General features: G+C 37.0%; 1 protein-coding gene across 3 annotated transcripts in view; it reads right to left on the reverse strand.

The window, feature by feature from the left end:
• Positions 1-2,725: 2,725 nt before the first annotated feature.
• The window catches only part of COL12A1 (collagen type XII alpha 1 chain), a 99,162-nt gene continuing 87,634 nt past the window's right edge, over positions 2,726-14,253 (reverse strand). For 2 of the 3 annotated variants that reach the window (XM_042814002.1, XM_042814019.1), the window contains 6 exons: positions 8,752-8,787; positions 8,575-8,641; positions 7,370-7,558; positions 6,220-6,288; positions 5,040-5,210; positions 2,726-3,916 (listed from right to left, as the gene is read on the reverse strand). In XM_042814002.1, coding sequence (XP_042669936.1) covers positions 3,906-3,916; positions 5,040-5,210; positions 6,220-6,288; positions 7,370-7,558; positions 8,575-8,641; positions 8,752-8,787 — 543 coding nt within the window. In that variant the 3' untranslated portion in view covers positions 2,726-3,905. The other variant, XM_042814010.1, reaches the window with a different exon arrangement.

The raw sequence follows: 14,253 nt of genomic DNA on the forward strand, positions 1-14,253 counted from the left end.
AAGAACACAAGGAATATGAAGATTGTCTATCAGACATTGGGTATACTTTTTGTGGAGGAATAGGAAAATAATTTAAAATATATGCTGTAAATATGCTATTCCTTCAGTAAAACTCTGTTTGGACAACAGATGGCAATCTTTCTTATGCAGATATGGGCGTCTGGTTAAGCTTGTCATGGTGACACAGTTAATGCCAGAAACAGACATATGAAGGACCACTGCACGATGTCATTATTTTAAATACAGTTCTGAGAAACATTTTTAATTGCTTCTCAAAATTTCTACCAACCTTTTTTATTTTCTGCCAGACACACACATTTCTGTATTGCACATCAAGCTGTAGGAGATATTTTTGATACTTCAACTCTCTGCAATTACGTGGGAGCATAAAGAATCAATGGCTTTGATTAAATGTTTTCTCAGTTCAACCCAGAATTATTCCCTTGCAGTCTAAAAGACACGTGGCTGTAATCAGAGTCACTCTGAATAATGCCATTCATTTGTACTCCATTTCATAGAATCATAGAATGGCCTAGGTTGAAAAGGACCTCAAAGATCATCTAGTTTCAACCCCCCCAAATAGATGATTTCACTAATATTTATTCAGGCCTTCTATAAAGTTGTTGTATAACCTCCATTTGTGGACACTAATATTCATCACAGCTTCCAGTGCAGAGTAAACACTCAGTGATCAGGAAGCCAGCCTGCATATACCATTCCACCTCCATTGCAGGTGTTTTCCATGATCTTCAGAAATGTCACTGCAGCTTTCCCAACGAATTTGAAAGGCTTTGCTCCAGTATTGGTGAAAGCTATTCTAAGATAGGGCTCTGTTAAGATAACAGGGGTAGGAAGGATCATCTCCAGTCCATTCTCTTATCTTTTAGCAAGTGATTCTTCTGTTCCACTGAAAAGTAGTAGTTCTTGTTTTATTTACCTTTGTATCCCTGACAATGGAAAGCTAAACTACAGCTTATGCTGTTACCAAAGCTGAGGTAGCTATCCTGAGCAGACAGCCATCTCCTGCATGGTCACAACAGCATGAAGCTCAGTAAATACCAAACACCTCTACTGAACCAAGCTATTTGCTAACACTGGACTGAGTGCTGCCACAGCTGCTCATTTCACATGAAGAATTGTGTGGCTTTAGCAACTTGCTGCAGTCCGGGTAGTTCCTGAGGTAAAGATTCTCTCTGGCTGAAACAACCATCCATCAGAAACACCAAACAGGAAAAAAAAAAAAAAAAACCTGAGGCTGGTGAGCCTCTCTTTCATTTTTTTCACCAAATGCATCACAGACTGAATTTTGTTAAAAGTCGTATTCATACCTCAAACAGTGGAAACCTCTCCTGCTTTCATCCACCAACCTCAAGATACCACAACCCAAATAGTGATTTTAAGACTTCTCCCATTCTAGTTGATTTTTTACACCTGGCATTTCCAAATGATGGAATAAATATCACTACCAAACAGAACACACAGGCACCAGTCTCAACTGGCCTTTCAAAAAAAGGTGAATAACCACATATAAATTTTCAGTAGTTTTATTGAAAAATGCCTCTTTCATTTCAGAAATAAATAATATAAGGCAGTGAAATTCACAATTTGCAGTTAAAATATAAAAGCAGCAATTCTATATCCATAGTCTTGCAAACAATTTCCAACTGCTTTTGATAACTATGAAACACTGTATTCTGAAAAACAAATTCCATACTAAATATACAACATAAACATGCAATTCCATCTCTGCAGGATTGACTGCAATTTGGCATAAATGTTGCTGTGTCTACAAACAAGGAGATTTCAGGCATTATTAAACTGTATCCATTGATACAAAGATTTCAGCTACTTAATGTTTGTGGTGTTTAAAGGAGATGTATAAGAGCAGTATATGCTCTGCAAAGTGTAACTAGGAATAGAAGAAAATGACAGTGATATTGGAAGGATAGAGAAGTTTGGGCTTTCTTATTCAGCTAGATAATGCAGACTTGTGACCTGACTGAACTGCAAACATGCATTTGAAAAAGAAAAAAAAATGTAGAGCTAAAGCAGACAGTCCTCAAAAAACTTGCAGCAGCTCTGTGGTTATTTTTGTTTTGGTTTGGTTTTTGTTTGTTTGTTTTCTTTTTTTCTTTTTTTTTTCTTTTTTCTTTTTCTTTTTTTTTTTTTACATTATTTTAAGAAAAAGGCAGCCCTGGGATAATTGAATGCAGATATTAACCAATATGCAGCCCCTGTAAGCAATAATATTTTACAAGCATGCCCAGAGCATAACAAATTTGCTAGTTACACACATTGCTATCCCCACACAAGCGAGATACAGAACAAGGGTGCGTCTGATATGAGAAGACCAGAAAGCTATAGTATTGCCAAACAAAAGATGCACTCTCCCTGCGTGTATCTGCAAATGCAAGTATAGCAAAACCAAAAACCACCAACCAAACCCCCCAGAAAAACACAAAGCAAGACACAGATCTTTTATGGCTTTGTTTTTGCTTGTCTTGACAGCGATCTTTTCCAGCGCATGTGCTCAGGGTACTCTGGTGAATGCATTTCAACTCCATAGTCCTCATACTCGTCCTCTCTCCTTTCTGACTCCATAGGGACTATGAAGGGTTCACCTTCAGGCTGATAGGGTCCGCTTTCAGGCACGTATGGTTCTGGTTGAAAATAGTTGTCCGATTGAACATTATAGTTATCGAATGTCTTTGAATCCACAAATACCATGACAGTTAGTTTGTCTACACAATGTTAGTCCAATCTTATTTCCATATAATAAATATATAAATTAACAGTTCAAGGGGGCACTTTTCAGTTTTGTTCATGAATAACTTTGGCAGCAAAATATTAAAAACTTAAAAATTAATTTTGAAAGGCTTTGTATTTATAGTACACAAAACATTGCAGAGTCTTAAATTATGCAAGGGACCGATTATTGTTAAAAAAAAAAACAAAACACCACACAACAAACAAACAAAGCAAAGCAAATAAAATTATTATTTTACAGCTAATTCAGGAAACCCAAGCACTGGACTTTATTTTATACCGTGTAATTAATAGAACACATGGAGTATGTAAAATGGACAGGTGGGCTCAGCATGTACTAATTTTGTCTGAGAATGGGAAAACAAATGTACACGTAACTATCACCAGCGGCAATATACAGTACATGTCATTCTCTTGTGCTGTTCCTCGAAACAAAGCGAGTTACAGCTGGTGCTTCAGGAACACCAAAAACTACAGCAAAACAGAAGAAAAAATAATTATAAATCTTTCGTACTTATAACTGCAGCTACAGAATCCAGCAAGATTACATATAAAAAAAAAATGCACATGCCCCGATTCTGACTTGTTGGTAACAAGCAACAGACAGATAGATTTCTTACGTTGTCAAGGATGTTATTCTGGCATACAGCAAGCAGCAGCAGGCTTTTATGCAAAAGCATCACATAGAGCTGTTAACCGATTTTAGTGGGTACGGTCCCATACAAATCATTTACAAGCCACAATTAGTTTACTATTTACATAAGTCATTTCTCATTTACTGGGTTAAGTCTGTCTCTTCAAAAGGCATTACCTTTGCTGGTTAGTAGTTTTATAAGCCTCCTTCACCACTGAGACTTTAGATGGTCTGGGTCTTTTTTTAAAAAAAGAAAGACTGTCTACTTTATACTACTGAAATGCAACAGGCTTAATGAATTGACATCACTGTCCTTTATCTCATTCACAAGTTGTGTTAGTAAAAGGAATCTCCCCATTCTATGAGGCCAACATGGTTCAAAAACCATATCCGTGGTGAAATATCCATACAGACTCATTTTCTAATAAGCACGTGCGCAAACATCTCAGAAACAGGATTTTCATGTATTCAAACTGTAAGCAGCACTGGCGACTTAGAAAATGTGTTAGCCGAAACCTGAAACAGGTCAAAGATGATGTTAGTCTTTTAAAAAGTCCATCTGATGTGCAAAAACATACTTTCATCCAACTAAATACATAACAGTTAATTTATAGGCATATATTTATATATGTATACATATCTGCTTACTAGAAAGAAGAACACTGCTGAATCATAGGCACAATTTTCTTCCTTTTTCATTTAAATAAGAGTTTTGTGGGATATTCACAACCATCTGGCTCTTTGGCCAGCAGCACTTAGTCTGCAAGTGTGTACATATATATATATATATTATATATTTTTTTTCATGCACAATATACTAACAGCAAACCATATTCAATAGTAGTATCACATACACTAATCACATACACTAATGAGATGTTGCAATGCATACTCATTAATTTGTTAACGATAGTGTGGTCCTGCAGGATCCCCACATTAAAACATATTGGAATCTTTCCAGTCAGAATTGGTGACCCTGTATTTGGTTCCAGAAGCAGCCTACTGTTTTAAGATTCATCACAGAGTAGAAGGCTGGTATGACCCAGGGCTAGTCAGAGACTCCATGGTGTTTAACTCAGCAGAAATTGTAGGACAGTGGTGTTTTTCAGTTGCACTGTATCACCAAATGGATTTCCTTTGTGGAAAATTTTGATTTCAGGTATAAATTTGGTATAAATAATCCTGACATTGCTCAAAAAGAGACACACGGAAATTGCCAGCCACAGCATTCTTTTTATTTTTCAAGAGAAACATGGAGAATTCAACCTTGTTCTGAAGAAGATTGGAAGGGGTGGGGAGAGGGGGAAAAAGAAGAAGAGAAAATGGTCACTTAAATCCTATGTGCAACATTTTCAACTACTAACCTTCTATGCTAATGAGAAAAAAAAAAAAACCAACTTTGTTTCTACTTCCTATTTAAAGTGAATCACACATAACATCAACTAAATCTGCACCCAAGTACACATGGCTGCTCATACGCCTGCACATTACAGTGAGGCAGGCCTGCTCATTGCAGCTTTTTCCTCTATTCAGTACGTCCAGGCCAGCAGGACTGTCTCATGTAAAGCAACTCAATATGAACAGCCACATCTGTGAAGGCTATTTGTGACAAAGAGCAATTTGGTCATTCATAACCTACCTGGGAATCCTTGGCCATTGTAAGGAATGCTAGCACATTGGGATGAATCACAATATCCTGGTGGCCCAGGAGGACCTCGAATACCCGCATTTCCAGGACGACCTGGAGGCCCGGGTGGTCCTCGTGATCCTGTGGAGCCTGGTGGACCTGTTCTGGATTCTCCCTGTGGACCTAATTTTAGAATTGAAAGGTTGGGGGGGGTTATTTCTTTTAAGAGTCAGCTTGATAAAGACAACTAACATTACTGCTGTCTAGACTACACAGTCTTTGGTGAGAAAACATTTGCATTTTATAGCTATATGAGGGTCAACAGAAAGAAAAACAAAACTAGAAATATGACTCATCATTAGTTGCTTCCCTGTGTGTGGCTTACATAAGGATTTTTTTCATGGAAACTGATTCAGTAAGGTTCCAGCCAAGTAAGAAACATCAAGTGAATTCTCTGGTTTATTTCCCCTCTGTGTAAGATAGGAAGATCTCAAGGGAAGCTACTAGATTAGACAAACACACTGGATTTCAATTAAAATACGGGAGTACATTAATTCTGCTACCCTGCAGCCCTAGGATAGATGAGGTAATGTTTTTTTTGGAACAGGTCTTACTATAGTTAGCAGAAAAGCAAAGCTTCGAGTAACCATGGCTACAATTTGCCGCAAGCACCTTATGAGTCTTGTAACAAAAAAAAACATATTTAGCCTAGTGAACTAAAAGCAGAAACAAATGATGCAGTTAATTTCAGCTAAGGCATCAGTGAACAGAACTCAGAAAGTGCAAAAGCAACTTTGAAATCCTCAAACTCTAACATCTAGTAATTCTGTATGTGGGCTTATTTTGTAGTTCTTAGACAACTTCCAGTTCTGTAATTACAAATTAAAGTAAATGGATCCAGACACTCTGAATTTGTACAGTGTATTTTCATGAAATTTCACACTTTCACACAAACAAGCATGCCAGAAGATTAATCTGCAAAGGAAAGACAAATATCTACTAGCCATATCCAAAAGTCTCTAAAATTGCCCATTTCTGCAGAGGCTCCCAGTAAATTCTAATAAAAACCAAAAACAAAGCACAAAGTAAAGCACATTCTTTCACCATATAGAGTCTGGTTCCCTATGAAGAAATGTTGCCTTTTCTCCTACTTTTCTGTAATCTGATTTTAATTAAAATGAAAAATATTTACCAGGTGGTCCTGGCAAACCTCGTGGTCCCTGAGATCCGGTCCCTCTTTCCCCTTTCTCTCCAGGCATTCCTACAGAATTTTTTTAAAAAGCAATAAAAACCAAGGAAAGGAAACAACATCAATAAATATTTCTTCATGCTCACTCACTAATATTAATATTTAGTTCCAATTATTTAATAGAATAGAGCTGGTCAAACCTTATTTTGTACAGATGTCCCAGTGTGTACTCAGGGAAATACTTAATTTGGATATAAATACACTAACCTAAAACCAAAGTAGGATGTAGAGTAATTTAGTATAAACAAACTTTTTCAAAACATAGAACAGTCTTTGAGACACTTAAAATGTCACAGAACCTTATTATTTTAAAATGCTAACAGAAGGTGTTTTCAGGCTTGCACAGTTCTGATAGAAAGTATGCTTTACACTTTCTTAGAAACAGTTATGAAGAAACAACATTCAGAAAAGAGTAGAATTCAGAAATTCAATATTTCTTGCTTTAATCCAGGTCTTCTTTTAAAGACGAGAGTAAAATTTATGCTAGAAAGCATATCACTAAGACTATACTACAGTTGAGTAGCTGGAATAAGCAAAGGCAACACCGCAATATGGCACAGAAACTTTATGTCACTGCAGTGATCCAAGATAGCCACAAATTAGATATAGGCATATGCTCAAATTCTATTTAGAATTGTGTCCCTCTCTCAGGGTAGTCCAAAGGGCCAACGACATAGAACTAATTCTTTCAACTCCTTTTTGTTCTTTGTAATGACTCACTTTCTCTCTTAATCAGATGACTATTCTGCAAAGAGTTGTGCTACTTCAAACAGCCTTTCAAGATGTAGCTGCTTAATGCCAGAAATGTTCTGAGAACATTCTCTTTCCTGGGATATCCTGTTCATGCTTGATACAGCAGCCAAAAAATTACACCAACTTGTGTTTTATGAAACATGAGCAAGGGAACGACAGAAGACAGCACTGGTGTAATTAACCTTGTCCTCCAGGACATCAACATTTCTCAAGCAATCCAACTGACCTAACTGGCTTAAGTGTGGGCTTCATAGTCTGACATGGCAAAGGGATCAGACTTCTCTTCTGGCAGCCACTCCACTACATCCACTGTGAAATATACAGATGCCTTGGACATTACCTCTTTCACCAGGTGGTCCTTGGACCCCAGGAGGTCCTGGGAATCCTGGTCTTCCTCCAGGTCCAGGCTCTCCTCTTGTCCCAGCAGCTCCTGGAGGACCAGGTGGTCCTGGTGGCCCTGGCTGGTTACGATTTGAATAATAATCGTTCGGGATTTGATTCAACATTTGATTGAATCGACTCATTTGGCCTTAAAAATAAAAGAGAATACTTCAGTAAATCATGTGAAATGCATGAAAGTCTTTTCTCAGAGTAGGAAGGAATCTCTTCATTAAATCCTCTCCTTATGACCATTCCAAAAATTAGTGCTGAATTGGCCCTGATTAATTAGGAAAACTTAAGATGAATGTCTGATAAGAAAGCTTGAAATAAATGGAGGAGGGAAAAAAGGAGGGTAAGTGGAACTCTGGAAGCTGACAACATTAACAAAAACTGATTCTGAAGCAATTAAAGTCACAAAATAAGCAGTTGTTTACAATCTGCTTTCTCCTCAGAGCTGTAGTCAGACATTGTTTCTACTCTGAAGAACAGAAAGGACTTGTCCCAGTTCAAACAGGGAAGAGGATCACATTTCTGTGCAGTCTTAAAGCTCTGGAGTTTTCACAGACATGGGATAAATTACTTGTGTAGATCAAGCAGGACATTGTGATGTTCATGAATTTAATTTTCAAAGAAAATTGTCTTTGAACAAGACCAACAGCATTGTGTAGCTATGCAGAAAGGAGCCCATTATGTGAGGGGCCACATCTATTCCTCCCTGATTTGTGCCATGCACCAATCCCAGCATAACCCTTAACCACGCTTTCATGGGATGCAGAGCTGCACTCTGTAACTATTCCCTGTGTGGCAGTAGAGGACTGGAATTCCATTTGGTGTCCTTACTGAAAGAAATATCATTTTTACTTGCATAGAACAGCTGACCTTGAGCACAGTATTTGCCCAAAGCTCATCTGTCATTTCCCACTAGTAAAGTACCTGCTTTTCTCATAGATTCCCTCCTCCTGAAGATAAGACCTGATTAATGTGAAAACGTATACTTAATAACATTTTTCCACCAAATCACTGGCACTGGACAACCATCATATTACTCAAGCTTGTTTTGGTGTGCAGCCAGTATCCCTTACCTTCAATGTGAATCACTGTTTTCTCTTTTAACAAGGAATCTAGTAGATTAGTATGAGAAACAAAGCAAGCAACACTGTTTACCATTTATCAGTTGTTCACAAACTTGTCTTGCAACTGCTCGCATCATGTTCTGAGAAGCAATGTCACCCTAAACAGTCAAATTCAAAACAAGGGTTCTGTTACAAAGTATCTGTGCTTTTACAGAGATAGTGCTTCATTAAAATGATCTAACAGAAAATGAGTTTAAAGTAGACTTACTCTGTCACCTTTTTCTCCCTTCATTCCAGGTGTACCCTAAAGCAAAAATATTACAGCTATTATTTCATACTACAAAATAGATGGCAGCATACTTGCACAGGAACATAAACAAAGGTGGTCCAAAGTAGAAATATTACTTAGTACAGGGAAAAAAAAAAAAAAGAATACTAAGTCCTGTACTTCAGAGCTATTATCTAGAAGAACTACACCAAGACAGACAAAGACATCTATCAGATGTACTAAGTACTCAAGCATCTGCTAGGTAAAGCTTTCTCACCTAGAAATTAGGTAAGACAGACGTTTATGTATGATGTATAGATGCTAATTGTGCCATGGATCTTCTATTTTCAAGTGGTTTTCAAATCATTAAATTAAACCAAATTATGTCCATTGATACTTGGGAACTTTTCACTAAATAACATAGGTTTTTGGTCCAGGGAAGGGATTCATCAGATCAATGCATCTCAAGCCACATTCTGTTAAGTAAAAGCTTAATCTCTCCTGGGGTGAAGCAGCCCTGGGACATGCAGTTCCAGAAAACGTTCTGACTCTCAAGAAGACAGACCTGGTCCTCCTTGAACTTTGTATTTCAGAGGTGCTAAAGGAGGAGCCAAGAAAGAAGGGACAAGCGGTCATCTTCTGTGCATAATCAAACACGCAGACGGAGAAGAAAAAGATCGGAAGAAAAAATTCAAATGAGGGACAAAGAAGCTGATATCTTCTGACAGAGGAACACACTGGAAGTTTTAAAGCTGAATTTCTAGCCACATATTTCTGTATATGTTGAATATCCTCGTATGATTTATATGTGACTGTTTATTTTAAGTCTTAAGCCAACTGAGAATTAAAGCAGAAAAGATAGGAATAATAGTATGTGTCTAGGAAGGGGTAGCTGTCTCCTTGAACCCACACTGAAGAAACTAGCTGTGTTAAGAGTGCTATGCACAGATAATACAGAAGACAGAGATGACTTTAAGTGCTTATTCTATTTTTTGTGACAGCTTCCCCACCATCTTGCAAGTGTTTCTAGTCTTAGAATAACTAGAGCTGCTTTATAGTTGTCAGCATTTGCAAAGTACTAATTGTTGCCTAAAGCTATTTCTGTCTGCCTTTGAATATTGTTTTAGTTTCTTTCATTTTCAAAAGTATTGTATAAGAAACCAACCAGGAGGATTGATTCTAATTTATATGTATATGTGTGTGTCTGTTGCTGGAAAAACATCATACCATCTTACCGTAAAGATGTTTTTAAGTGTGAACTAGACATATGCACACACAATTTACTCTGCAAACACAGTTGTGCAAGCACCTCCCGCACAGTGCCTGAGATTTTATTTTTATGGTTCATTCCACTGCTAGTGAAGAAAAGCATCAAGAGAGAAAGCCATATTTTCTTAGGAAAATTTAATTGCAATGCTTGATATGATATGATGGAATTGTAAAGATTTTCAAAATAAACAGTGGTGATCTTAGAAGAATTTTTATGGCTTATTTTGGCCTATTTTATGTGATATTGGCCACAGTAAAAATTGTAGATACCCATTTAAAATAAGAGAAAATCACATTCACAGTCAACTTTGCTTTAGTCACTGGGTCACTCTAAGATATTTAAAAATCTGCAAAGTGTTTTAAAACTCCTCTTTCAGTTTTGACATCAGAAATACAAAAGAAATATATTATTAAAGAAAATAATAATAAAACCAACCCTGTATTTACCACAAGTCCTGCTTAGGGAGCTGTCATACATATGGCCCTTCCAATGCTCTTCAGTATTCACAGAGGTAAATGCCATGTGTGTGACAAATTCCAGAGTTACACAAATAAAACTTCACCCTAAACAATGTTTCCTGAAGTGGCCAGTGTGAGTTTTACAGGTGATTTCAGTGCAAGCAGAGTTAAGCCACAGCTTTCTAAACATCTGTCCTAAATTCATCTGCCATATGTTCAAAGCACACCACTTGTTAGTTCAGCAAAAAGGTACTACTGTGAGTTCAAATAAGTTTTTACTTGTAGATGAAATTAAAATTTGAGCATAACGTATATTTCCAGTGCTCTCCACATAGGTACACAGACACCTAAGTATTGCTGTTTTTTACATCAATATTTCTTTAAGGAGTCTGCTTACCGCTATTAGCAAAGCAAAGGCTGTGTGGGCTGCAGCTGTTTTTCATAACATTCTTACAGTACCCACAAATAAATTTCAACACAAGACAACAAAACATTCCACTGCAGTCATGGAGGATACAGTTCAAATACAGTGGCATTGTTTCATAAATTTCCATCAAGGTTTTGGACCAAAAAATCCCATGAGCTATGTCAAGGTGTGAACACAGTATGTTGTCCGAACTTCTCTGCAGCAGTGATACATGCACTTTCCCTCTAACATGCTATGGAAGACATGAAAGCATTAATGAGTTAAGCAGTTGTTATATAATTTATTTGCATCATACTCGTTCATGCAAAATTAACTATATAGACTCAGAGAAATATTTAGAATGGTCAGACTATGAAAGCATCACTTTGCTAAAGATGACAGTTACTAATATGCATCCCATACGCCAATAAAATTGAGGGGTATTCTCTCTCTTTTGTCTTTTTCATTTTATTTCATTTCATCTTTCATCACTGATTCATTCTTTATTATTTCATTTCATCCTAGTAGGCTAGATATTATGAAAAAATTCTTTTCTGTGAGGATGGTGAGGCACTGGAACAGGTTATCCAGAGAGGTTGTGAATGTCCCCTCCCTGAAAGCATTCAAGACCAGGTTGGATGGAGCATGGAGCAACCAGAGGTGTCCCTGCCTATAGCAGGGGGCTGGAAATAGATGATCTTAAAGGTCTTTCCCAACCCAAACCATTCTGTGATTCTATGATTCATTTATATTATTTTTCTGTGAAGACAACAGGAAAAAAAGGTCTATCCTTCAACAAAGCCATTTAATGAAACAGACCACAGATCTATAAGTGCCATAACCAAAATAAACTTCAACAATTAAAACCACTAGGAAAATGTTACACTGTTATCTGTCATTCTCTAATGAAAATCTGTGCTAAATGTTGATGTCCTGAATCTCTAAAAGATCTGTACTTGGATTCTCAGTTCAACAGACATTAATGTCTTGGTTCTAACTACCATGTCTCTGAAATATCTATTGATTAAAATTACAGATTTTTTACTGCATAAATCATTAACAAATAACCTGGTGCTCTTCTCTTCCTGCTTACAATTTAGCAGTTTTTGCAATTTCATGAAAGTCTATTTACTTGAATTTTTTCTGCTGAGTACACATTTCTAATTCCTACTCATTTTATTGTCATTCCTCTCAAGGCTTTGATAGAACAACTTTGTTGTTGTTTTCACCAGAAACTACTCAACCACTGTATCTTCACTCACTAGGTAAGTGCAATCTTTAGAAATCAGATTATTAGACTCCGATTTCTAGTTCATTGTCATGGCAATATTTTAATTCCTTAAAATGCCTTCTTCAAATGAGAAAATAAAATAAAATAAAATAAAATAAAATAAGCAACAAGCTTAAAATGCTTAAGGTTATATTCTATTTCTGAAACTATTTTTTTCAACTAGTCAAGAGTTCTTCAGACTGCCTTCAGCCAAAAGCCATGATGGTAAGACAAGATGTTGCTCCAGTAACAAAGGCAAAACTTGCTCCAATGCACTGCAAACAAATGTCCTCCAGCTAGAAAAATGCTGAGGCTATTCATTAACTGTAAGCAATATACAGTCAACTTTACAATTCACTGAAATCCACTGAGCCTCATTATTCAATTTGTGACCTTGCAAAGAGACTGTGACTTAGACTTATGGTTGGAAACACCTAGGCTATTCCTACCTAATCTTAAAACGTAAAAATTAGAAGATGACTGCCTATGTTAGCAACAAAGTTCATTTTTCACTTGGGTATATTGGAGACATGATTTCAAAAAGATAATTACAACTGCAATTATTGAGTTGCTATTTGCATCTTCCTCCCACTTGGCTACATTCTTCTGAATTTCAGTTTATTTTCTTTTAATAGATGAAACCAGGCAATTTACCAAATGTTCACCAGCATTTTGAGAAGCAGCAGCTGCTGCTGACATTCTACTTTGTTGATATCCTGTGCTGAAGGAGTCACTTGGGGTCAGCACAAGGAAATGCTAGTTTGTGCTGCATGTGGGATTTTTCTGAGCTGTGGGATGAAGGCTGGGGCTGCAGCAGAATTCTACAGCTGAAGATAGACAAAACAAAAGAAAGTTCCTATTTTCACTTTAAAAGATAATGCATTCAATTGTTTTCCCCAAATGAATGCTTGCTACCCACAAGATACGCCACTTTTCTGCTTTCAAAGCACCATCTTTTTGATACCTCATCTAGGATCTCTGCATAGCTGAATGCAAAACTAGTGACTACACTCCAGCAGAGAATGGAAAATGCTTAAAAAAAATGTATTTGACTCAGAACAAACGTCTCCTTTATGAGCTTAAGATTACCCTTTAAGTTTTCACAGTCTGTTTGGTTCTGGAACCGTCAGTCCTAATAGCACCTTATATATAAAACATAAAAGTCTTGCACTGTTTCCTTAGGACTTCCTAGATCAACAAAGTCAGACCCTGTTGTCACAAGCACAAAGTCTGTTTTATTAGCAAGACAGCTCCACCATAAGAAGGAAGTCTGCTCACTCATTCATTTCTGTATTTTTTTCCTCACGCCTACAAACAGTACCAATCATTTCTCTACTTTGATAGTCCAAGACCTTCTATTTTCCATTACATTTATACATAGAAAGTGTATAGCCATTTCTTCTTCATCCAGTATCCTCTTCAAGCTTAACAGCCCTTTCTTAGCTTTGGAGGTTTTTACCACATGATATATAGTAATACCTAATTCTCTCTCACTAACCAGAAAGGCAGATGAAAGATATTTCAGTCTTTTCTAGAATAAACTGTATAGATTATTTGATTATTGACTCAGTTATGCTCTTCCTTTCTCAGTCATTTTGTCACTACACTGAAAACCCACAAATGTTTCTCCTGGAAGTACCTAAAAAGCAGATTATAATGTCAGATTTCCTATTTCCATGACAGTAGAGTTAATGCCTTAAGCTTCAACTTGTTTCAGTGTCAGTGTGTGTTGAGACAGAGAAATGTTGGACAGTGATAGGACAAAGGGGGATGGTTTTAAACTGAGACAGAGGAGGTTTAGGTTAGATATTAGGAGGCAGTTTTTCACACATTCAAGGCCAGTCTGGATGTGGCTCTGGGCAGGCTGGTCTGGTGGTTGGAGACCCTGCACATAGCAGGGGCTTGAAACTAGATGATCATTGTGGTCCTTTTCAACCCAGGCCATTTTATGATGATCCTATGATTTTGTGTTTACAGACACATTAGTGGTGCGGTCTGCCTCACATTAGCACCTTAGTGGTTTTTCACACATAAGGAAAGAGCTTCAATTGACTGCATTCAATGGGAAAAAAAAACTTTAATTTTCATGCAACAGTGT

The sequence above is a fragment of the Centrocercus urophasianus genome, unplaced genomic scaffold (assembly GCF_019232065.1).
Source record: "Centrocercus urophasianus isolate 14NV4802_14NV808 unplaced genomic scaffold, USGS_Curo_1.0 seq_10, whole genome shotgun sequence".
In the NCBI taxonomy this organism is placed as follows: domain Eukaryota; kingdom Metazoa; phylum Chordata; class Aves; order Galliformes; family Phasianidae; genus Centrocercus; species Centrocercus urophasianus.